The 27,009-nt window shown below is 37.5% G+C and overlaps 1 protein-coding gene across 3 annotated transcripts in view; it reads left to right on the forward strand.

Annotated features, from left to right (window-relative positions):
- The window catches only part of slit3 (slit homolog 3 (Drosophila)), a 258,143-nt gene that overhangs the window by 131,182 nt on the left and 99,952 nt on the right, over window positions 1-27,009 (forward strand). For 2 of the 3 annotated variants that reach the window (XM_087799783.1, XM_087799782.1), the window contains exon 5: window positions 13,359-13,430. The exons of the other annotated variant lie outside the window; for it this stretch is intronic. In XM_087799783.1, the coding sequence (XP_087655909.1) occupies window positions 13,359-13,430 (72 nt within the window). The remainder of the gene's footprint in view (window positions 1-13,358; window positions 13,431-27,009) is intronic. 3 annotated transcript variants of the gene reach the window in all.

Consider the following 27,009-nt stretch of genomic DNA (forward strand, 5'->3'; position numbering starts at 1 on the left):
ACTTTTTGCTTGTATTAAAAAGTGCAAAAGTGTTGACATTTTTTTAATTATTTAATTTGTGTGATATGTTTAATTATTTGTTATATTTTCTATTCATGGTGTCTTTTACAGTGATGTTTTATTTAAATTAAAAAATATATATTTTTGCTGTTAAAAGGTAAAAAGTATATTTTATTATAATTGTATTATTATTATAATTGTGTTTGTCATACTTTAGACATAATTGTAAAAAAAATATTTAAAAAAAAAATTGCCTACTAAATCAAAATCTCAATAATGGTTAAAAAATATTAAAAAAATACTTCTCATCCCTGATCAACATGATAAACCAAAACATTTATCATATATTATATATTGTTTCTAAATCCTTATCCACCTTCACCACTAATCCTCTTCCCGCCGTCATCACCTCTCAATAAGCTCATTTCTGTCCATACGTTCTCGCGTCTCGTTCAGTAATGGATCCTGTTTGGATTTCAACCTCGCACGCCACCACTCTTGAGACCTTCGGGGAAAACATGCAGGTGATTCTCACCGGTGGCTTCGACGTGGCCCGTGGGTGTGAATGGAAGTGAGAATAGCTGTCAGCCGTTTGATTGACCGGCGAGGTAAACGCCGCTCGCTCGCTGCCAGTTTGGCTCGACTCCAGCGAACACCTCCTGGAGGATGTTTCAGTGATGGATGGCCAAAGTTCCCTGTCTGGAAGACTCCGTCGCGGATACTTCAAGCATTATGATACGATGTATTTACACCTTCAGGTCAATCACTATTGATCGGATCATGTTCTCAAAGACATTGGTTGGAAGATCTTAACCATGACGTGGCTTCATCTCTAAAGTACTTATTTTGATTATATTTATCAATAACAACTGAAGTCTTTTCTTAACTTGCACTTAAAAGCCTTTTTTTCATGTTTATTAGCTTGTTTACTATTTATTATTTGATCATTATCGCTAATGGCTTATGATCTCCGGTCTGGGTCTTCATAATTTCCTTTTCTTTTACAAATATGTTCTCTTACTTTCTCTCATTTTATTTTTATTCTCACTTTATATTCTTGTCTGTCAATCAACCATAATGGGGATGAAATTACCTGGTGATAAATAAAAAATATACCAATAAATTAAGAAAAACAATCTTCTAACATTGCTACCAATTAAATATACTGTAGTAGAAAAGTGAAATATTTTTCCCTCCTTTGTATTCAAAAATGCTGCTTGCTCACACTACTTTGAAGATCATCCACACCTCCTTGAATATGTTTGAAAACTGGTGGGTCATTTATGTGTTAAAATCTCTAATGTGTCCTTGCATTATCTTTTAATGTTTACTCATGCCTAATATTGAGATGACAAACAGATGAGGATGTGATGATAACTTTATTAAACAAAAGAGTAAACATTTTGGTTTGTGTTTAGGCTTGAAAACGTATGGAAACTAAATAAATAAATATTAAAATATATTATTCATGAATTTTGCAGTTAATGTTAATGAACATGTGACAACATTTTTCCGATTTTATTCTCAATTTTTTTCAAATAACTAACATTTTAGTCTGCACTTTAATTCCAGCATCAAATGATCCTGTTACTAATACTTTTGTTAAAAAATAATTCTTATTTTTTATAGCTTTTTTTGTGAGCGTTTCTGGGGTCACCTTCCTTTTGAGGCGCACACCTTTTCCCAATCTCCACCAGCCATGTCAGCCCCGGTGCTGCTTCTAGATCATCTGCCGCTGAAGTTTTATTAGCTCCATAAATGTCCCTAAGAGCCTGCAATATCGCTTAGCTATAACACTCAAAGAGGAAGGAAGAGCTAACAAGAAGGGGAGAGGAGGAGGACAAAAAAAAAAAGAGAAAAGAGTGAGAGGGGAGAGTCTTAATATCACTTACTCCTTCAGATGACAATTCAAATAAGAGAGTGTCATAAAACAAAATGGTGTGAGGGGACATTAAAAAGAATTTGCCTGCAACAAATTGGAATGTACGCACCGTGCTGCCTTAACCCAAAAAACCCGGCTTGTAACTCATCTAAATTTGTCGTACGTCTTTCGGGCGCGGGGCCAGAAAAGCTTTTATATCCATAAAGGCCTATGGATCACGGAGAATTGCATTAAGCTGTCCAATTTAATTACAGTATCGACAAAACATAATAGATACTTACAGGCTCAGGGAGCGATGGGTAGAGGTGGTGGTGGTGGTGGAGGGGGGGAGCCGGGACACCCAGGGATACGGAAAAGTGCAGACAATGTCCATTTATAATGCTGATGCAGTGTATGTATCAAAAGAAACGCGCTTGAGGTGTGTGTGGCTCTAACAAAAGGATCCTCCATAACCCAGGGGAGCATTTCAGAATGCTTAGTTTGATTTAGCTGCTCCCTGGCGACTGTCTCGCTCACAAACACGCCAAATGAGCTCACAAACACACAAACACACACACACACACACACACACACACACACACACACACACACACACAGGTCGCACACTGACAACCTGACACAGATACTTACTTAGATCTGTGTAATAGAGCGATTTATGGGACGACGCTGCCGTCCTGCCCCGTCCCAGCCGCCCATCCAACTTGATCAATAGATAGAGGGGGTGGGTGGGAGGGTCTAGGGGGGGTAATATTTTTATTCATGCTCGCCCACTTAATTCAATCAAAGCGAGCTGGGCGGGGAGCAGGGGGAGGAGAGGGGGAGGGATGGAGACGGAATAGAGAGCAAGGGCACACAGTCAAAAGTCTGATGAAAAATTACCAAGACTGGCATAAAGAATGGAAGAAATAGGGGGAGGGAGGAGAGTTATGGGAAGACAACCAGTCAGTGCGTCCTCCATTAGGAGGACACCAAGGACGAAGCCCAAGTGGATCTATATTTATATAAAATGACAGTATTTGTCTTTCTAGTTAGCAAATGCATGATACAAAGATTAATCAACTTCATATTGTTAGATAAAAACATGCAAAATGATTTGTTTTGAAACCAAAATAACCTAAAAATTAAAAAAGATTGTTTATGAAATTACGACGAAGTAAGCCTCGGGTTCTCAGACAATAATACATATAAATGTACTTTATATATAGCATGTACACGGAAAATACTTCCGTCAAGCTGCTTTTTTTCCCGAAATGAATGCAAAAATAAACAACAATTCATTCACACACTCACACACTAGGGTACTCCTAAATTAACTTTGTGTTTTTTAGGACTGTTGGGAGGAAATCAGAGGGTCCAGAGTATTTCACGGTTATAGAAATTCAAAATTGAAAGGATTTATAAAAAAAAGTGGATTTTGTTGGCTCACATCTGAAAACCAAGTTCCCTCACCTGGAATAGAAAAAATAGGGAATACAACTTTGCATTGTTTTTGTGATAGTGTAGCAGTTTAGCCAATACACTACTAGTAGTTCAGTCATTTACATCCCTGAGTTTTAACTAAAGACAATTTTTAAAACAACAACAACAAGAAAGTGGTTTAATGTTGTTTTCATTAGATTGCAAAACTATCAAAACATCCCTGAATCCAAATCAAACTGACCATTATGATAAAATGTTCAACTTAAAATCTCATAAAAAATATTTTTGGAGTTGAAAACAAAGGAGACAAAAAAAATGTCACCCAAGCCAGTGAAAACATAACTTTCTTGGCAGAGACACTTCTGTGATGATAAAGTAGATAAAAGAAGATATATCTTTATTAATCCCTTGGGATAATTGTCTGGACAATTAGGAATATACAGAATGTATAAAGTTGTTAACATTAGATTCAGAAAAAACATGATGCATCTATCTTTCGAGTCATTCTTTAAGTAGTTGTTACTGTTTAACTGGATCGCAGCTTAACACAACCACAAAAAACATATCGATTCAGTCCTACAGAGAACTCTCAGCGATACCTTCTGTATGACTTTGGTCCCATCTGACAGCAGAACACTCGGAAGATGAGCTCGCTACCGGTCAATATTTATTACTCATTTTATGGAACAATATTAAATGCACTTACAGCTCCCCAAGGGTAGCGAAATAGAGAAAGACATAAAGAGGCAAAGTGAGGGGTGGGGAGAGCAAGAAAGCTGAGGGTCTCTCGGGTTTCAAAGAAGAAGCTGAACCACTTTAGTTTTGTTATCCTACCCCTTTTTTTTTTCCTTCATCACTCCCCCAGAGCAGAGCCAAGGGTCAGCCCCCGTGTCTTTCTTCTTCTACAGTTCCTCTTTAATAAATAGCACACATATACAGATGTTCACTTGCTCACCGTTTCACCGCCGCAACCTTTGCTTCTTTCCTTGTCTCTTCCATCTTGCCCGGGACCTCCTGTGATGTGGTCCGACTGGGTTTTCTTATGGAATGGGGGGGGAGGCCCATCCTCGGTCTCCCATGTTTCATGGTTAATATACAAAAAACCTCAGCAACCTCGGTTTCATATCTCACCAAGCCTGGGGGGGGCAATGATCTAATATGTGGAGGCTTTTGTTTCATAAAAATATGTAGGATAAGATCCTCTGGCAAGAAAAAACCCATAGTTGTTGTGCAAAAAACAAGCTAACTTAATACGATTAGCTTGTAGATCCACAGTTGCGTATTGTTCACATGTAATTTAACGTTATCCTGATGATCCAATACTTTTTCAAATTATTCTCTATTTGACACTGACAAAAATATCAACATTACTAGAGATCAAAGACTTTAATTGACATTAAAAATGTCATTTATTGGTAGTTTTTGAGCTAGCTTGATTGTGCTAGTCCTTTGGGAACAGTTAAATTAAGCATGAAAAGTGATGCTATTTTAAGGGGTTCCCTTTCCCTAGAAAAAGAGGGTGCAATGTTTATTGTGTTGCAGAATTACAGCAAAAACTTCCCTTCTTTTTTTGCGACTCATCCATGTTTCCATTGCAGATGGTCTCCCTCTCACTCAAGGGTTAACTGTAATATCCGATGGGACAAAGGGCAACCTGGCCATTTTCATTATTCCTCTCGCATGAATAATGGAACTTAATATGGGGGGGGGGGTGTTCGCTTGAAGCAAAGAACGCACAAACACACACTCTCCCAGACACTGTTCCAACGCCATAAGGATCTGGAACTGTCATCCTCGATTCCTCCAGATCACACGAGGGCCACTGTCGTGCCCATGGAGAAGAGGCCTTCATTTGGCAAACAGAGCCAGAGAGAGGGAGGTCTTCATGCTGAAAATCTTGAAGACATTTGGTAAAAATTAAATTACGCGGTACTTAGGAAGCCATGACAAACAGCAGATAATACATCTGTTCTTGTGATGCTTTCAAGCGCTTTCCTTCTCTTCTGAATTCCCCTCATTTCTGAGTGAACCTTGTTTTTCTTCTTTTTAGTCTCTGCAGAACCACTTTTTCCCACCAAAAAACAGGAAAGTTATGAAGCTTTTTTTTGGTGAAACATTTCAAAGCAAGATAAAAAATTGACGTACTAGACCCACAGTTTGCCTCAACAAAAGGAATTGCTTTATTTCCCATCAGAAACATCTCTGTGGCCAACTGCTGTAACTCCTATTTAACCTTTGAATTTGCTGGTTGACGTCATGGCCTCCTTTGAAAGTCGTCAGTTCATGATAATAGTGGACTACAGAGAAATACTCACTACTTCTTGTAACAGCTGTTGAGCTTAATAGAAATATAAACGTGAACTATTGTGCTTCTGTTTCATTATAATGAGCTGCAAACGGCCATTGAACAACACATGGCATGTTTTTTTTTGGGTGGATTGAATGACTGGGGGACAATTTTAAAAGTGACATCAACATTTTCTCAGTCAGGAGTCGAACATGAAACCAGTTATACACTTTATTATCCACAGATGGACAGAAAAAAAGGATTTTTAGGAATTAGGAATTAGCATTGACAATCTGCTTGCCTCACAGGATCTAAATTTTACATTTTATTTCATACTTTATTATGAAGTAATAAACTTTAAAAAAGAGGCCTCTGGCCTGTCAGCATTCGATCTGGGAAATCTGCTCAATCCTTGAACACATGCACAATTGCATATCTCGATCCTCTATGTTTTTACGGCAACCAGATTCGGACAAAAATGTAACATAGAATACGATCTTGGAAACCAGCGATCTATTCACGCATATGTGTTGCATTCAAAATACAAAACTTGATTTCTAATAACCGATAACGTAGTGACTGTTCATGTCTCAAAGCATTGATTTCAAAGATGTAAGAGAAAAGCGTTTCTATGCCATCAGGTGGTTAAAATCAAAATCACTTTTAAGACGTTCCAGGGATGGTTTTCATGTCAGTTTAGTGGAAAACATGCTTGTGTCGATGGTAATAAAATAGTTTGTGCAGCAAAATGGTGGTTCTCCTTAGAAACTCCCATTTTCTCACAAGGTAAATAATAAATATTAATGTTTCAACAAATTTCACATCGTAGACAAAACGTTCAAATGTTTTGAGACTCGACAAGACAATACATTCTCAGCTATATAAATAAAGTAATGTATTATATTGCAACAAACCTGCATACACATGGTTCACTGATGATTTCCCAGATTGTGCACACTATAATACAGTACTGTGTTATTGTCCGAATCAGTTTGCCATTAAAACATGGCGAATAAAACAGGTCATTGCGCACGTGATCCTGGATTATTCAGATTTCCCAGATTGTACTCTAGAATATACCGTGTAGATAACTGTACATAGAATCAATAGATTCATATTTAGCTCAAACTTTGACAGAGATACAAACATGTATCTTTGGCTATGGTGAAGCATGATGCAGGTAAAGTACCTGGACTCTCTTTAATGTCGTCAGCATATAAATCGCTCTTTCACTGTCCAAACCATTTATATAAAAATATCTCGTATAAAGATCTCTTTTCCAATTCATCGTCCTTATAAGTCATTGTGTTTGTCATCCGAATGGAACTGACGGATAATTCGGCCATCTTTCCTGATTTAATAGAATCTCTGAAGACTAATTGCCTGTTTCATCAAATATCACTGGTAAAAGACCCAACAAGGTTAAATCCAATAATTGAAATGTTGCAGCCGATTGCCCGGCTCCAGTGTACAAAGTATTCCAGGGTCCTTGTGTACCGATGAGTTTTGCAAAGGCTAGTCCATCACTGAGTGTCCTTTTCAGGGATCACAGGCCAATCTCCTGTTGGTGATTTCCTCCACTCCGCTAAAAGGTCAGCGGGTATGACTCACCAGAGGGATGAGAACGAGGCCACCTGTTTACGTGAAGACGTATTGCTCGGTCTGGATGTAGACAGTGTTGAAATGATAGCTGGGGTGAAAACTTAATCACCCCGTGACATGTTTTTTTTTTTTTTTTGAAAAATTCCATTTAGAGTTTTCCAAACAAGACAAAAGCCGTTTGTTCGTGAGGTTTTCTGAAGAAATGTAAATTGGAGTTTTTTTCTCGTCACCACTTTGGTGTTGTAAAGGCAGCAATTTCAACGGGAAGCCCCGTATATAATTGCCCAAAAATTCTCGGGAAAGCAAATAATTATCACTCTAAAAGACACCAGGACTCTATTTTCTTTGTAGGACCCCCAGTAGTTTTCTGAAGAATTTGACAAGATCTGAGGTGAACCTTTTAATAAACATTCGTTGGTAGAGAATTATACCTTGTGGAAAATTTAGGTTACCTTTTCTTTCTCTCTTTGCATGGGTTTACTCCAGAAACTCCCTTGCACAGTCCCAAAAGAAGTAAAGAGTTTAATTGAATACCCCAAAATTGCTTCTCCCTTTCTTGCATCAACCATTTTTTGCTTAGGTTTATTGTATCATATTTGAACTCGTTAGAAGTTGAAATCGTAATATTGAGAGGAATCACAGTTTCTGTTCGATTTCTTCCCTTTATTAACCACTAACCCAATCCACACACAAACATGGATATTTTTTTGCTTTTGGTCTCACAATATTGGCAAAGCTTGAAGCTGAATGCAGGACCACCAGAAGTGACATCTTGCCAAGATGTGATGTTATCCGCTCATGTCTGTCTTGACTTTGACTCATGATGTAAAATCTAAACTGACTGGTGCCAAAGAAGCGACATTTTAACCAATGTTTGTTCATCTGTTTGTTATCTTAACTTCTACGAGTGCTGTGGCCTGATAACGCATCAGGCTAATGTACTTCAGCACTTGATAATATATACACGTATAATAGATATTTAATCTGCTAGACAGCCATATATATATGTACAGGATATAAAAAATTGAAGAAAATAATTGGGTGAAAATGAGGTGCCTGGTGAAGGGCTTCGCTCTCCGAATGCTTTTTCAAGTCCTACATGTTGAAAGAAACGCTGATAAGAATCACATGTGCTGACTGGTCGAGGTGTTTTTGGACGTGACCGCCTGGTACCTGAAAGTGCCCCCCCATCCAGCGCCACGACACGGTATCTTGAGAAAAATGCACATGTTTGAATGAATGGAACTGCAGGAATGTTTTCACTGGTCGGCGAGTCGAAACTCATGTTCACCTTTTTTTCATTTCCTCTGCTTCTGACATGCTTCTGACAGCGGTCACAGCACTCAACAGGGTTTAATATGGACTGAAATTCTATTATTTGTTAAGAGAAATCTGATGTTCTTCTTCTGTGAGTGTCAAACACTCATGAAGACAGATTCAATGAAAACATTAAAAATAAAAAGTGAAGCACCTCCTTGCAGAGGTGGAAATGATGGCTAGGTATTCATCAGAAGGCATACATATAATCTGCCCATCAACACTAGTGACAGGCCAAGTATTTATTTCCGCTCAATTTGCTTTTTTATTTCCTCTTTTTTCCACAAAATCATCCCAGTTTGTTCGTTATTTATTATCGCTATGAGCCTTAAAAAAAATCTCATCAGGACCTGAAGAGCTGGAAATGATCAAATCAACAATTCTATAACCTTCAAAACCAAGTGTGCTAATAGACGACCGGTAACCAGCCGCATGATGAAAACTTTCCTCACTCGCTGGTGACATATGACTTTTATTACGCTGGTTTTCACTGCGGTCTCCGGGAGCCAGTGTCAGTCAGCTGGAGTCATAACAGCCACCAGAGGGGCCGGCCTCATAATAGCTTTTATTTGACTTGGATGTCTCGCCTTCTGTCGCGGGGAAACGACAAATAAAATATTCGCCGGGTAAACAAAACAATAAAAAGCAATAATTAGTGATTGAGCCTGTTCTGAAGTATGGCTTTTATTTTTGGGTTTATGTTCCGCAAATTAATTGACGCCGTCATTCATCTCGGTCGGTTTTATTTTTAGGAAGATGTGGGACACTGGAGATCGACAGCTCAAGGATGCTTTGGGGAAATCATTCATAGTTTATCGTTTGTTGTGCACTTTGTGAAATACCAGGCGTTGCCAAAGAATGATTACGGAAATAATAATGATTTAATATTGCATATGGTTTAGATATCATTGAATTTGAACCATTTACATTTCATACCCCCCTAAAACCTTCACGTTTGTCGAGTGGATTGTGAAACTATAGGATTTTAAGATCAGACAAATAAATACACAAAGACAGATGGGCCTACTATTTTAATATAGAAAGATTATTGGAAGTTATTACCTATTTAGAGTCAGACGAAGGTGGTCTTGGTGTTAGGATTAATGTTAGCGAGGCAGATCAAACTGTGTCATTAAAATATAGGCTTTCATTCAAGTTATATGTAGCCATGAAGCTTCATGAAGCCTCATCCTCAAATTCAATGCTAAATATACAGTATATTATGCACCATAAAGCTTCAATAGCCTTTTCTTAGCAATATATGCTAGTGACAATGCTAACAGTGCTAACAGGATAGTTGAGTGCAGGGGTTCCCGAACACCATTGGACTATGGCAAAAAGAAACATCACATGAATTTGTGTTTCCTTACTTTGACTCATTTTTCAATAATTAATTTATTATTTTGAGCAATCGTGGCCATGTTTTCGAAAGAGCCATACTTCATGTATGCTCCTTCATATTTTGGAATTATATTAAATAACCATGTGAAGATTTTGTAGCAGCACAATCATCTACACAAAGTTGTTGGACTGCTCCTTGGATCTTTATTATCTCCATTTTCCTGCTTACCAGCTGAACTTTGTCACTTTGTTTATTTCGTTTATCTTACAATCCGAAATATGAGAATGCAAAGATCAATGCAGTGTGTTAGTTGTTTGTTCAGGTCAAAAGGTAGAAAATTATTTTTGACATAACAGCAATATCATTCCTCCATCCCCCCCTAGGACCTCAACACCTGGGTTAGTACTGCAAGTCCTTGATTCGTCCATAGTTGGGATCATCAGCTGCAATTTAGCCTCATAAAGTTGTCTATAAAAGCAGAAAGCTAGAACTTGAGGGGAACGTATGACCTATTTAGAGTCCGACGAAGGTGGTCTTGGCGTAATGAGCGATGTTAGCAATTTATATATTTATTCCAGTTGATTACAGCTCTCATTATCTCGTTGTTCAGGATAGATGTTCGATTTAAAAAAAAAAAAAAAAGCACAAAGAAGCTCACATGAAGATCTTACAACGTTCCTTTTTTTCTATCTGTTTCCCATTTTCTCTTTTAACATCAGAACTGAAGCAAAAACTATCAAAAAAAATTCCCCCCTCAATCCCAGCCGATTAAAAAAGTGTCAGACCCTTCAAAACAACAAGCGTAAACACGCGGAATATTTTCCGGCTGTGCCGCACATTAAAATATCATCACACCATTCCTGCCTGTCAAGCGATTGCCTTTTTCCCGTGCTCCCTTCGTTACCACAAACAGCGCGGCGGAATTGCACATAAAAGCACATATTTTCTTTGCCTAAAGAGTATACAACGCCAGCCGCACACTTTTCCCATCAGAGCCCGCGGAGCGAAAGAGCGAGAGAGAGAGGGAGCGATCATCTCTTGTCAAACAAAAGGGAATGATCCAGAAAAATGGTGCTGAGAGAGGGGGTGGGGGGGGGAAGCATCAAAAAACGATGAAACCTTGTTAGTCTGAGGAAATTAGTTTTTCTGTTTTCCACGCCACGCTCGCCAATTAACATTCACGGCCTTGATTGGCTCCGGAGAGAGGCTTTTTTTTTTTTATCGCTTCCCAGGGTCTGAACTAGATGTCGCAAGTGTATTTAGGCGATTGTGTTGATGTATCAATACGTTGCAATGGCGGGGAAAAAACGTATAGCGCCGGGATAATTACCTCTTCTTCTCAGCCCCGGAGTGGCTCGTTTTTCCACGCTCTTGTTTGTTTGCGAGGTCAAAAGGGGGAAGTCGTCGTCGTCGCGGTCTGTTTTTCCAACATGGTTGTGTTGTCATTATCCCCGACTGTGTGTGTGTGTGTGTGTGTGTGTGTGTGTGTGTGTGTGTGTGTGTGTGTGTGTGTGTGTGTGTGTGTGTGTGTGTCAGTCGTCTTACATGCATGATCTTGTGTTTGTGTGCTACCACTGATTGCCTGTGTGCGCCGTACGCAAGCCGGGTTTGTGTCTTTAACCAAGTCAAGCATGACTGGCAGGAATAAAAGGGGTGATTAGCTTGTCTGATATTTCATATCTCGCTCACCCCCTTCCTCACCCACAACTCTAATTTCATTGTGCTTTCTCAGCCCGGTGTGTGCCTGCCAGGCTCCCTCCGCCACAAACAAACACTAATAGAGTTAAGGCCGGGCTGTAGAATCATGTCAACAATCATTTGGCTCATGTAGGTATTCATTATGGAGGTATAGAAAAAAAAAAAAGAAGTAAATAATTGTTTGGTTTTTGCGAAAAAGTTTAAGCCATTTCTTTTCAAAAAGAATGTGTGGAAATTGGAAGACGTTAACGATGATTGATGTTCCTGTTTGTTCCTTGATTTCTTAGAACGAATGTGATCGCTACCAGAGTTGGAAAATCGCTAAATTCACTTCGTACGTCAAAGTTTTTGGACCCGTAGACTTGATAAACCCGAAGTGAAGTGGCAGCCAAATCTGAGATTTTTACTTTATTATTATTGTGTGATGCTGAAGGGACTGTTAAGATCCACTTTTGGCCTAATGACCTACATTTTAAATCACATCTACTCATACAAATTGTATCTGATTTTAACCAATTCAACTTTTATTAATATTTGTTCCTGATCTGCAGTCTATATTTTTGCTTTCTTTTATCTCCTCAACCCTATCTTTTTTTCTATGTTTTTTTTCCCCATTCACTTGTGAAAGACTCGTGTTTCAACTCCTTCCACAGGTACAATCATGTACTCACACTTAGAAACTTCATTCAACTTTAAAAACACTTTTGTCTACTTCTACGACTACTTGTACTTCTACCTTTACTACTAATTTCTCTACAACTTCGACTACTTCTTCTTCTTCTACTTCTTTTTCTATTTCTACTACTTATTCTACTTCTGCTTTTACTACTTATACTTGTACTATCAATTCTACTCCTAGTTTTACTACTACACACACAAAAAAAAAGGTTTTACAAAATTTGAAAAAATAATCAGTAAGTCTTGAGGTATAAGATATTAAATTAATGTGACTGATTAATGATTAATGTAACTTTCTGCTTAACATCTGTTAAAAGGAGGTTTTTTATTTTAAAATGTATATTTAAATGCATAATATTCAAATAAAATATAATATGAAACAAATGTGGTTCTCTAAATTGTAGGGAATTGTTTATTCAACTCAAAATAACCATTAGATTATACATATTCAAGATTAAAAACTGATTTATTCATCTATTAATCTGTTATTGTACCCAACTTTAGTACAAATAAAACACACGATTAAGTCAGTTCTACAGTAGAATGGTTGATATATTTTAACACCTTGATAAATAAAAGTGTAATTTATTGATCGGTAATGCATCACAGTTCCAAGAAAACATGTTTCTTTGAGTATTTCTAATGGCAATGATCTGAAACAGGATCAGTATGTCACATAGAAATATGTAAAAGTTCTGTTAATTTTTTATACGTGAAGATCTCACACCGTGCTGCCTTCACTTCCCTAAATTCTCTCTTTCCCTCCTCTCACTGTTAATCTCACATACGGCCATAAATGCACGAACACACTGAGGCGGGAGATGGAGTCAAGCCAGCAGCATTTCTGATCATTCTTTTTGTCTTTGAAGCTCTTTGCTCCAAATTGTTCCGCTGATCATAAATGTCATGTCATCCATTCTCCTGCTCTCTCTCTCTCCCTCTCACTCTCTCACTATCCATCTCTTTCTCCTTCTGTGCCTTTGTTCTTGTAATTGTCCTTATGTGAAAGTCTGCGAGAGAGTGTGTGCGTTCTATACTTCAAATGTTTGTGGTTTTGTTTATCATTAGACGACATTCATCTGGGAGTGTTTGTGATACCATGACTAATGTCGTCCGTCTCTCTTGCTCTTCAGGGACCTCAGCGAGAACCAGATCCAGGCGGTTCCCAGAAAAGCGTTCAGAGGAATCACCAACGTCAAGAATCTGTGAGTCGGCTATTTAGCTCCATCAGCTCCGCCACTTATCCCCCCTTCTTTTTTTTTTCTTCCTGCAACGTTTTGTGGCGGCGGTTCAAGAGTAGTACATTCAGAAATCAAAGAAAGTTGTCGACCAGAACTCGAAAAGGGAAACGTATCGGAATCAGAAACTTGTATTGTGAACCCAGCATTGAAAAAAGGAGGAAATATTATCAATGAAAAAATAAATAAATATAAAAAAAACTAAATTTCAACTAGAGACATTAATGTTAAATGATGTAAATAATTAATAATGAATACAAAATAAAACCAAATACATTAAATTCATGAATATTCATGACCCAGCAGCCGTTAAGAAAGCGCTTCGAACCGAAATGTTCTGGTTTGTATCGATCGCTAGTGATCTTTTGAAATCCATTCATTTTGAGACATTATTGCTTCAGTTTTATCATTAAATAATTGATATACTGTAACAATACCCATATACAACATACATATAGAATACTATGTCTGTGTTTGTCTGATCTTTTTTTGTCTTATTTACTCATAAACATTCAACAAAATAGCTTGAAAATACTATTTTGACTACTGACTTCGCATCGAAGGCTTAAGACAGTAGGGGCGCAATAAAGTCAAGAGAAAGGGGGCAGAACACCCCGATACAAATTCCAATATGTCATTTACAACACAATAAAATAGGAAAACAGATCAGAGTTTCAATTAAAATTTGTATTCTGGGGGTGCACAAGGGTGTTGGGGGGGAGTAATGTTATCAAATATTTTGATAGAATAAATATTGTTTTGAATAGGAATGATTTCCATTTTTCATCTCATTTTGGCATTTTAAAAGCCTATAATCAGAGTGATCTTTTTTTCTTTTTAAAATTTCATAGCCTTGGATTTCAACAGGTAACAAACACGGTTGAAAATAAACAACAAAACGAATGCAAAAAAGGAAAACTCAAAAAAATGAATAAGGTAATTTTCATAATTAAAGTAATATAATTTATATTTTTTCTTACTGAAATGAACACAATCTTTGATAATTAATTAATTTAATTTAATTAATTTAAGTGATTCAACTCTAAATTGTGTTTTCAAATTCTTCTGCTAGTTAAACATGAGCCTGTGCTTCTGTGGTTAACTTTTTGAAACCTATAAAAATGTATTCTGTAGGTGTCATTGGTTATATTCTTTGGTGTACAGTAGATCTAAAAATAAATTGCCAAAAGTGGCTAATTATACACATGGATGAATTTTTAAAAAAAACTACAAAATAGTTAACAGTTGTGTGGTCATGTCAAAATGTTTACCTCTGCCAAGGAGGTCTCTCTGTGTTTCTGTTTGTAAGCAAACTAGCTCCGAAAGGTAACAATTACATTTAAGAAAATGTTTATAGGATAGGATTGTGTCGACTTGTGTGGCCTCTAACTGTTAACCGGTTTGAACTAGACCATTGGGTGAAAAAAAACACAACTTTATTTTCATAAAATAAGAAAAACTAGGTTTGACCATCTTTTACATTACCCTCCATCTCATCTTATTTTCTTCATTTATCCTCCCACCCGCTCTCCATCTCTCTCTGGACCTTTCCAGAGAGTTTTTGTCTCCACGTCAAATGTTCAATACCCTCCTGTCACTTGCTCATGGCGTCCTAATCGCCAATAGTGAGGTCAATACTCTGCCTAATCCATACTGCCAATCAATTAGCCCTGATCAATCTGATGCCACAAGAGTCTGCACACCCTCTGGGCCAAATCCTCATTTAAAGTTCTTCAGGGATGAAGCACGTTTAAGAAAAAAAAAACGCTTTGACGTCGGTTTATATTCTTGTAATCGTTTCATTTCGCAACAATTGTTTTTGTCGGCGCAGGACGAGACTTTGTGACTGTGAGTGTTGCCAGTGCGCCGCTAAAGAGTCTCCGCTGTAACAACCAGTTGTGTTTTATCAGTTCCGGCTGAATTCACAGAGAATCAAACCAACAAACAAACAAAGCCGAACAGGGAAACCACAAGAAGACAAGAATGCCCGTCGCGGTGGAGTCTCTTGAAGAATTCCAGAAAAAAACAATGTTTTTTGGACCTCACAACAAGAACAAGCCTGAAAAAAAATCTGCACCCGTCGCCCAATCCCTTCTTCCTCTCATCCTGAGATGGATGTTGAGGTCTGGATCCGATCCCAGCCACGATTGGGCAAGAGGAAGTCGTTAATACTCGCCAGTCAAATAAAACCCAGATCTCCATATGAGGTTGAGTCCACTTGTCTAGGTACCAGGCTGGCGCTTATGGGCCCGAGTGAACAAGATTGTGTTTCCTCAGCCACTAAGAAAGCCCTTTGTTTTAGAGAGATAAGAGATTTAATCATAATTAATCTGGAAAATTAAAAAGGAAATTCACCAAATTCAATTAAAAAGTCTATAGTAAACAGCAAAAATGACCTGAAATATTTCAAAGGGAGACCAATGTGTTGATTTAATTGTCTCTTGAAATTGACTATGGACCTTCATTCTACTCATCAGTATTTCTGTTTATATAAAACTCTATTTTCATTTAAATATATGCTCATTAGAAAATGTGCTCAAGCCCTGTCTACTGAAAACACTTCATTTTTCTGGAGCTAAATTCTTGTTTACCATAATCACTTTGCAGTAATTGGGCAAACATCTAGGTTTGCCACCACGTGTGATCTATCTAGGTTGTCTCCACCTTCAAGGGAATCGTTGTATAAACAAAGCACAATTACAGCTGCCTGGAGGAGGAGTAAAGACCAGTATTACTTGATGATGTACTTCAATCTTGTAACCTCTCGTTCGCCAAGATTTTAGACGAGGGAGAAAGTAATAATTTCAAAACATCATCATGATGAGGTACTAACTGCATCTTGGATAGGAAAACTTTTGACACATTTGAAACATGTCAGTAAGTCAGGAGAGTTGGGTTTTTTCATAAGTTTACCTTTGAAGGTTTTACCACTTTTTGTTTTTTTCATAAATCATAGTAGTTACTGATGATGCAACAGATGTACGGTACATTTTTATTGGCCATTGACCCAGATTTTGGTAAACGTCTTGGAACCACATACTATTGAGTTTGACAACCCTGCACTAAATTCAAAGTAAAACCACATTCCCATGATTTGCAAGTATACTTTTCCCTTGGAAGAAAATATAATGGGTTGGATGGTGAGAAAATATCTTATTAGAGAAAGTACTAAATGCTAAAATTCATGTTGTACTTGAAACAATGATGGAAAACACAATAAAATAATATTTTAAATAGTCTTGAGGTCACACTTGGTTTCTATTTTGGTCTTAAACATGTCATTATTTAAATACAATTCAGTTAAATTCCATTGACAAATAAAACAAAGAGTCAAAGCATTGATTCTTTGACTGCCAAAAGCTTCCTAATGATCTGGAATAAGTGAAAGTAGTTTTATGTGAAGTGGTGATAAGAGATTAATCAACAGTTCCAGTGGAGAAATGCGACAATCTAGCTAAGGGTTTCAGGCTTTATTTCATTGGAATGTACAAAAAATAAAAGGTTTTCTCTCTTAATTAAATGCGTTCCCACAGATTCTACTTTTCAGTTTGAGATCTTCTAAATCACACAATTTGTCGAGAGGTTAATCTGCTTCTCACCGCATCTCCGTAACTCACAAGCTGTTCTGGTTGATTCTCTCTCCAGCGTGATGTAAAGTCACTGCCAAAGTCCACACAGGATTATTACTTCTGTGCTAAATGGACCCAAAAGTTCCTGTACTATCTACCGCCGGGTGTGTGTTTGTAAGCTAGCGAGCGTCAAATGGCCGCCAACCAAATCCTCCCGATCCAAGTTGGCCTCAGACCATGAAGCCGGTCTCTGTTAATTGAGTCCAAACTAAACTACGCTCAGCCTCGTGTGCCTGACCCTGAACTCGCTGAAGTATTTTAGTAACATTTAGAATCTACTGTTGATTCACAAGATGAGAGGATTTCACACAAATTTAGCAGCTTAGTGAAGAATGATGAAGTCTTATTTATGTCAATGAATGGATGGATGAATAAATGGATAAAGATATGGATGGATGGGCAGAGGGATGAGATTAGGGAGAGAGATGAAGATGGATAGATGAGTGGATGGATGAATAGAGAGAAGGATGGGTTAGGGGATGGCTTAATACTGGGATGGATGAATGGATAGATGAATGGATAAGGAGATGGATGGATTGAAAGGGGTTACATAAAGGATGGGTGGATGATTAATGGGATAGATGGATGAAAGGGTATAGAGATGGATGGATTGATGAGTGAATGGATATATAGATGGATGATGGAACTGATGGATGGATGAAGGTTATATGATTTGATGGATGAGTGGATTTATAGATGATTGCATGGCTTGATGGAAAATGGATATAAGATGTATGGTTGGATGAGGGAATGAAGGAGTGGATATGTGCATGGGTGAATTAAAGGGATGAGTAGATGAATGAATGAGTGGATTAATGCATGGATGGAAAAGGGGATGGAAGACTGGATGAAGGGTAGACGATGGAAGGATGAGTGGACTGATGGATTATTGGATTGCTTGATGGATATAGGATGTTATGGATGGATGGATGAGGGGATTTATGAGTGGATAAGTTCATGGATGGATAAGGTGATGGTTGGATACATTGATGAATGGATGGAAGGATAAGGGGTTGGGTAAATGAGTCAATGGATAAGGGTATGGTTGAGTGGATAGGGGGATGGATGGATGTATGAAAGAGAGGATAGATGCATTGAGGGATAAGGGGATAGATGGATGGATGAATAAACGAGTGGATAGATTCATGAAGGGAAAAAGGGATTGATGGATGGATGGATGAATGAGTGGAGTGATGCACGGATGGATAAGTAGTGGACGGATGGATGAATGGGTGGATAGATGCATAGATGGATAAGTGGTGGATAGATGGATGGATGAATGAGTAGATAGATGCATGGATGGATAAGGGGTGAATGGATGAATGGATGGTTGAGTGAATGGAAAAGGGGATGGATAAATGAGTGAGTGGATAGATGCATGAATGGATACGGGGAGGGATAAATGATAGATTAATTAATGGTTGAGGACTGATGAATGATGGCTTAATGGATGAATGGATGAAGGGATGGATTGATGAACAAGGAGATGGATAACGGGAGATAGAAAGATGGATAGATTGACAGACGGATTATAACGTATCTTTGTCTAAAGTACCTGATGTCCAATAAATCTGATTGAAATCAATTTTTGATAAAGACGGACCGACGGACAGACCTTCTCTCTAGTCACATTCATCCCTTTTAAAAAAAAAAAGTTGTCCATCTTCTACATTTTCTCACCAATCCACCTCCGTCCATTCTTCAGAGGCTGCCTCCATTAGACAAGGTGACTCCTGCAGTAAAAGGCTCCCACCCTCCATTACAGCAGAGAGTAAAAAAATCTTCATGACATTCTGTCCCTGGTGGACGAAGCATTGATTTTCCCTCTTTCTTCCACTTTGTTTCTGTCTTTCGCCCTCTCTTTTTTCCCCCCGTCCCTCTGACTCTCTCTCTCTCCATCATCTGGGAGGATGGGGGTGTCCAGCTTCTGTCCCTCAGCTCTTCACTTTCATGCCCAGTAGCGACCACAGCAGTCCAGTTATTGCAACTTTTTTCTTTTTTTTCCCCCCCTTTTCTGCACACGTGGCTTGGACCTTTTGGACCCTGCTATCAGATCGACTGCTTTACTGACACTGCCAAGAGTCTGGCAAATACCATTAGCAGATCTTTGTGCTAATCTTAAGAGACAGGTCAATGCAGTACACACGTCTGTAGGTGCTCCTTTAAATATTGCTGCTGACTGCTGCTCCTGTCCTCTCCGGATGCTCGAGCTGTCAATCAAACAACAGATTATGGCGGTTAGTTTTATAAAAAAAAAGACCAAAAGAAAAGTAGTGTAAGATCCGTCCTATAGAAGTTACTCTTAGATCCCATCATAAATTATGATATCATTTAAAGAGGTTCCTTTAGATGTCATTATTCAAAGCATTTTTCAGCAATAAATTAAAACATATATACATATATATATATGCTTGAAAAAATTAACTCACTTTTTCTGTATTGGCCAATGATAGGTTACAAATTTAGTAAAATAAATAAATAAAATAAATGTATTTACTGTATGTTTTGCATAAATGTGTCTTGAAAACTGACATGTTTTTGAATTAAATGCATACATGCTTTTATAGAATAAGTCTTTGTACATGTTCACATATTAACTCTTTTTTAGTATGTGGGAGGAAACCTGCAGGGTCGCCTCAGGCGGGTATCGAACACAGACCTTCTCTCTGTGGTACTGACCACTGCGCCACCGTGCTAATTTTACAACATAACTTCTATTTTTAAACGGCTTCTACTTTTTTTGCTCTTAACTATTTCTATTCACACTCATTTTGGTCGTTGCTGTCAGTGGTGGTTCTGGTGCCGTGGGTCAGGGGGGCGTCGTGCTCCAGGGGTGGTACTGTCTTTGACTACTGGGGAGTCTCTAAACTCTGTGGTCTTGGTTTCTTTTTTTTTTCTAGTCATGGCGCTCGAGCTTGTTTCTGATGTGGCCGGTTCTGACTTTAGATTTTCTTTACTTCCTTCTTACGGAGTATTTGTGTTTCCATGCGTATAGAAATAAATGAGGTTCATCTTTAAATAGGTTTTTGTTTAATTTGTAATTAATGTTGTAGAAAAAGTGCTGCATGAAAAAAAAAGACAAATTAGGAGGTAAAACAGCCGATAATAATCAGTATAATACTAAGAGGTAGGAAACTGTCATTAAAGATGTGTAAAACAAATGTTTATGTATTTCTCAGTGGTTTTTAACTTAAATGTTTACAGACTACATTAAACTAATAAGTGCTACAACTTCTTAGATTGTCCTCCTGTTAGTAAGTTATAAGTAATTGTATAAAGAAAATATTCACTAATGACAAACGAGAAGAAAAGGGTGGCGTTTGACTTTATTTATGCATCACTAAATGTGTAGACATTTTCATTCATGACATATATCCAAATGCATTTTCCTACTCATTCTTTTTTACTAGTTTTAAAACGCATACACTGGAATATAGCAAAATAAAATAATGGCCTGATATTTGGTATATAAAAGTGATTCTAAATCATGTTTCAAATTTGTGTTCCTACTTTTCTTTAGTTATTTGTATGTAAACAATGTCAATTTCAAAATGGCATGTTGAAAAAACACTTTTTAATGCCTTCACTATTTTCCTTTTTTTAATATTGTTTTTGTTTTACTTGTAGAGGTATAGATAGAGGTAGAGGTAGAGATATATTGCGATATTCTTTCTTCACGATATTGTATACTTAATCAGCCTTGTATCGATTATTTTCAATTATTTATTCATTTTATGTTATGGCTTGCAAATCATATTTTACGTGTAAACATAGTTTTTAGTGGTTTTCAATAATCAATGTGTATGTAAAATAAAATAATTCGATTTTTTTATACAATTAATTGTGAATATTCACGCGTTTTGTTCATTTTTTCTGTTGCAATAATTCTTCCGGCCGCTAGATGGCATCAGCCATTACATCCACAGTTAAATGAACATTAAAATTCCATATGATGACTGAGGACGAGAGGATACAGAGTCATGTGGTCTCTAAATTCTGCAACAGCAGTGTTAAGTACTCGACAATACTATAAATATATTAGAAGTATTCATACTTATACCTTTTCTTTTTCAAGAGCTTTACACAAACACACACATTTGTTTGATACATGCATGGCTTTTCTGACCGTTTCTTGAACTCATATGAAACCAGCGACCAGTGTTTTGTAGCTGCTAATATTCTTACTAAGATATTTCTCCAGGTTTTGCGACCTCACAGTCAATGAAGTCATGGAGTGGAAATGCAAATGAAACTAAAACTGAATTATATAAAACTTCTAATAATTGATTTGTTCAGTCAGTGCCCACACATACTGTATCCTGCCATCATATCTCTCCTCTACACATGATGAACTTGGATTCATTCTTCGAACTGAGTCCACCCATGCTCAACATTTAGACAATCACCTCCAGGTGCTTTGCTCCAGCGTGTTCAGAAAATGGAATATGTAATTTCAGCCAACAGTACCCCCTTTTTTTTTTTTTTGTATTTTTAAAGTACCCACCCCATGGCTTCACTTCTTCACTCGCGGCTCCTTCCAGTCATCCTGTCCTTTCCCTTCCACCTCGTAAAACGCCTCCACACTTCACGCTTCCCTTCCCACAATGCAGTGCAGGGTAGCAGTTTGTTTGAATTATTACTACAGCGCCTTAGAGAGGGATGAGAAGACCGCGTTGGACTCGCTCACACAAACCTATCTATGTTGTTGATTCTCTATCGCGGCAGGAGTTTAAACTCGATTCTGTGTTTCAACTGTAACCATGAGAAGCACGATTCATCAACGATATCAATGGACTGTAACTGGAGATCGATTGACACTTCACAAACTACCAAAAATTGCATCAAATACAACGCTTCATAGTCCAGTCACCAAGTCGAGTTACCAAGATACCGAGATATTTTTTTGTTTACTCTCTACCTCTGCATCCAGTTCTGAAAATTCCCTGGTCAACTTAAAGAGACAACAAACTAAAATAATCCGCTAACACTTGTCAAGCATATTCCAAAGATTCTCAATAGGTCAGGATTCTCTGGTGATGTTTTTCTGCAATGTTTTTCAGTTCCTGTTCCTTCATCCAGAGCTCTAGCTTTGCTCAGTCTTGTTAAAATGTGGAATCATCCCGGTGTTGCTTGTGCATGAAACATCTAATACTGAAATATTACGAATGGTAGACAATCATTTAAAATAAAAAAATGTAATAATTTTTTTCAAAAGCAACATAGTTTATTCAGTTTAGAACCAAAAATGGCTCAAAGAAACGCGTACCTGGCCTAGAAGGATATTTTACACAACTATATAATAAACTTTTTAGGATAATAGCATAACATCAATAATATTGAATAAACAATGAATAAACATGATTTAATTTCGTACAAGCTGAAGTACCTGGGGATTTCTGTAAGGTATACAACTGCTGAAAAATATTTAAAATGAAGAATGTAGAGGTCATGTTACATTTAGTTTAACATGCTTGCGTTTTCAGATGGGCTCAAAGAAGGCCAAAAAGTTGGAGGACATGCAACTTTATTTTTAAAGGCTGTAACTTGCCTTATATTTTATCAACAGGGCTTTATTAATAATTTAGTTTAAAACCTACCTTAGAATAAAACAAACTGATTTATGGCAGCCATTTTGAGCCGAAGAATATTCCTGTAGAACCCCTGTAGCACCCGAGAGAAGGTAACCAAGCTGACTCATAGATATAGATTGATCCACAAGTTTACTTTAAGCCAAGAAGGTTGAAACTAAATGGAGATGCGTCACTACTTCTGTCTCATTAAGCATTCTGGACTTGGCAGCATCTGAATTTGATCAATGTCACAACAAATGCTATTTGCCTCGACATATCTTCCGGAAAGAAAAAAAGAATGCAGATGAGGGACCTTGCGTTATCCTTGATCACGCCGAGTCTGGAATGCGGTCCAGCGAGGAAACCACTGCAAGAATAAGGCTTTCCAAAAAAACCCTGGACGCCACTTAAGCGCGACCTCCTTTGTATTCCTAAAGATATTTCACTGCTTTACGTGCCGTCAAAGTCATGGCCGATGCCTGCGTGACTCTTACATCAGCAGAGCTTCAAAAACATTCGCTCTGTAACAGATGAGTCAACGGTCAACCAGGGAAAGCAATCGGTACATGCTGCAGTTGTGATTATGATATAATCATTCAGGAAGAACAGGGAGAGTGTGTTCAGTCATTAGGGTTCATTTTAAGCCATGTTTTTTGCAACATGTTACGAAGAGTCCGGGAGATCGCAGGAAGCATAGGTACTGACGTAAGGTGCACTTAAGCAGACGGAACATTGGGTTGTGACACATTAGATAACGTTTGTGCGTCGATGCTGTAGGTTTTAAAATAGTAAAACTTAATGTTACATTTAATTAGTTTTTAAAAAACAAATATAGGACGGTAGTTAGAATAAAAATCTTAATAATCCGTGAGAAGGTCATGAAATGCATCGTGCTGACTTGCATGTAAAATGACGGAACTTGGTAAAAGTCCAGCTGAGAAGATAGAGAAGTGACCTTTTACACTTTTACTTATGGCATTTCCCACCAGGTGTTGCTGCAGCAAGTCGGCCCCGTCCACCTTAATGACCATCATTCTCTCTAGATTTTTTTTCTTTTTCTCTTCACGTCATCTTTAACGCGTCCATGAGTCGTCTTCCTCTTTCCAGGATCTTCGTACTGCTTGTCCATCCGACCTCCTTAACTTTGTCTCCGAGCATCTCCACATGAGCTGTTCATCTGATACACAATGACCTTTAACGCACCTGCACTTTTGACATTAAATTTCAGAACACAGCATACAGTGGATAAACTGCTGTTTCAGAACCTTGCCCGAGGGTCCACGGCGGTGACTTTGCTGGACCCAAATTATTAAAATTTCTATCCATAAGGTCTGTAATAGTTGGCTATACATGTTCTGATTTTTAATAAAATACAATGAAATATCTGTATTCTAGTATAATGAATCGTATAATTTAAAAGGTACTACGTCAAAATATACTCAATTTTGTGGGAATATAAATGAAGGAAAAAAAAAGTGACCCTATTCTTTAAAGTCTCTTATTGTGGCTAATGCCAAAATATATAAACGATGTCTCTACATTGAACAAAAAGAAAAGGGAACGCAAGTCGGCTACTAAAGCCTGATAAAAAAAAAAAAGATTACCATAATAACTTTTGTAAAAAATTACAGTGCTGAAGTCGGGATTCAAACCCTGGACTTTCAGGTCTTATAGTTGAGTTCTCTACCAACAAAACTATCCAGGACTGGTGACCTAACATTGTAAATTGCAATTAATTATTTGAATAATTTAAATTAATTGTTGTCACAATTAATATTTTGGATATTGTTATTTTAAACACATCATTTTTATTTTCAAATTCTATCCAATTAAGGTTTCTAAGGAGCCGCAGACATGATGTTCTCAGAAAAAAATGTCTCAAAAATATCAGGATGTTATATTTTTACCAGAAAAAAAACCACCCCAAAGAAAACACATAGATACTACAAAAAGTAATTGAAAAGCTATTTCACCTTAATTATGCCACACACTCGTCTTCAAGTACATTGCTATTGTAAACCAGAACACATAAAAAAATGCTATTCTTAGTCACAATCATCTAAAACAGTGGTGTCAAACTCAACCGTGCAAGGGTTTTACACGGTTTGTGTCTCAAGCCAAAATACTTATCTTAATTTAAATTTGTTATACCTCTTTTCATTTTCTTCAACTCTGATTGAAAGTCTCTGTAAAAGTGATGAAGTGGTATCTTATCTAAAACACTAGAACAATGAGCTACATTTATTTTGAGCTTTCGACGGGCCACATAAAATGACAAAATTTGGCCTAAAAATCCAACACAAGTGAAATAAAAAGTCACAAACTTTAAATCTAATTAAGTAAGTGAGAAAAAGTTATTTGTAAAGTGACTTTTCTCAGACCAGGGTCACAAAGCGCTTGAACGATCAAAAGCAATACACATTTAAAAATGTCTTAAGTTGTTTCTTGAAGGAGTCAGTAGATCATCAAACACAGAGTAAGTGGAAGATCGTTCCAAAGCTTAGGAGTTACAGCCTGGAATGTTTCTCTCCTCTGGTTTTTAATCGTGTTCAGGAACCATAAGTAGATTCTGATCCACAGACCTCAGAGCCCGAGCTGGGGTTTAAGGTTTAATCAGATCACTGATGCAAGTATGAGCCTGACCATGAATAGATTTGAAAGTGAGAACCAGCATTTTAAAATTGATCCTGTAAGAAACTGGCAGCCAGTGAAGAGTTTTAAGGATCGGAGAAATGTGAGTTCTTCTACTAGAGCGGGGTAGAATTCTGGCTGCAAAGTTTTGTATTTACTGCAGGCGAGACAGCTCCTTTATGTTTAGACACATACATAAACTGTTACAATAGTCCAAACGAGAAGACACAAACGCACGAATTATAAGCTCCAGATCATGTTGTGACAACATGCTACTAAGTTTAGAGATTTTTCTCAGTTGAAAGAAACAGTTTTTGTTCAATTTTAAATAACTTTTATGACTTTTTATCATGCATAATGAAGATGAATCTATTACAACTCCCTCTCTCCTTAACGTCTGAGTTTGAATGAAAAATCCATCAAATATTAAAGTTCCAGCCCTGATGTTTGCCAGTAAGTTCTTCTCTCCATTCACGATTGGTTGCTCACTGATTGATTCACAAGGGCTTGTGTGTGTGTTTCTCCACATCGGAGTCGCTATCTTCCCTTCGCTCCAGCTGGCCTGAGCTGAATCAGTCCATCAATAGCCCCGATGATCGACATAATTAAACCGACTGCAGCCGAGGACGAGTCAAACCCTGCGACAAACAAGTGCGCTTGAGTGGGAAACTTTTTTCTTTTATTTTGTCGATTTAAAATGAAACAGATGATGTGACTCACGATCTGGAGTGCTCCGGCTCGCAGAAGTAGTTTCATTGATAATGGCTTAATTTGTCACATGGTTGAAGATAAAAAAGATCTTCACCTCATTTACTACTCAAGCTCGATCTACTCGAGGGACAGGGCTGAATCCAAAGGTTGTTTTTTTTTTCCTTCTTTTCCCAGACAACTAAAATTGCAGACGACAAACAAATTATTTACTAAATTATGTTTATCAGGGTTTATTAGATTCACATCAAATTGATTTCCTTTAACAATAGTTGTAAGTCTCCATCCATAATCTTTCATAAGTTACACACATTGGTAGCCATTTTCTTAGTGATAAACTTTTTCTTTTTAATTTGTCTTTTCCAAAAAATGGCGATTTAAGAGAAAAAAGTCAGAATTCAACTGTAATTTGACAGGATTAAGCTCAAAATAAATATGCTAATTTTACTCATAATTTTTATGCAGTTGCCTAGAAACAAACGGTCAAATTATTCCGAAAGTAGACAAAAGTTCAGCTGCCTTTTGTTGTCTTTTCATTTTTTTTTTCACTTTAACCACAACTAAAGAAAATATTACATAACATTATTACACAATGTTACTTGATGTATTTATTAGCTCCACAACTCTAAACTTTAGCATTTTTTTGCTAGCTGCGTTTCAAGTCATCCCATGAACATAAAAGTAACAAAAATGTCGATTTACACATTTTCAGCTGCTGTAGATCATTCCCACGCTCAAGTGTTCATAACCCTTGTATCTTTACGTCGAGCTTCCACAGGGCTGTGTATCGCCATGCGGCGGAAACAGCTGCTAGCTTGTTTTCTGGCCAACATATCGTCCCTTTTAATCACATTTATCAAAAACCCCGGCCTGGCCACAGGCTGCTTAGACCCTCGGCTATATTTGTGAAGTCCAGTCAAACAAACGTTCGCATCTCGAGCAAACACTTTTGAAAATACGAAGAACACAACCAGACAACCTGTCACATTATTTGGATCAGACTTGAAA

Source organism: Callionymus lyra, chromosome 9 (assembly GCF_982586985.1).
Source record: "Callionymus lyra chromosome 9, fCalLyr1.hap1.1, whole genome shotgun sequence".
Classification (NCBI taxonomy): Eukaryota; Metazoa; Chordata; class Actinopteri; order Syngnathiformes; family Callionymidae; genus Callionymus; species Callionymus lyra.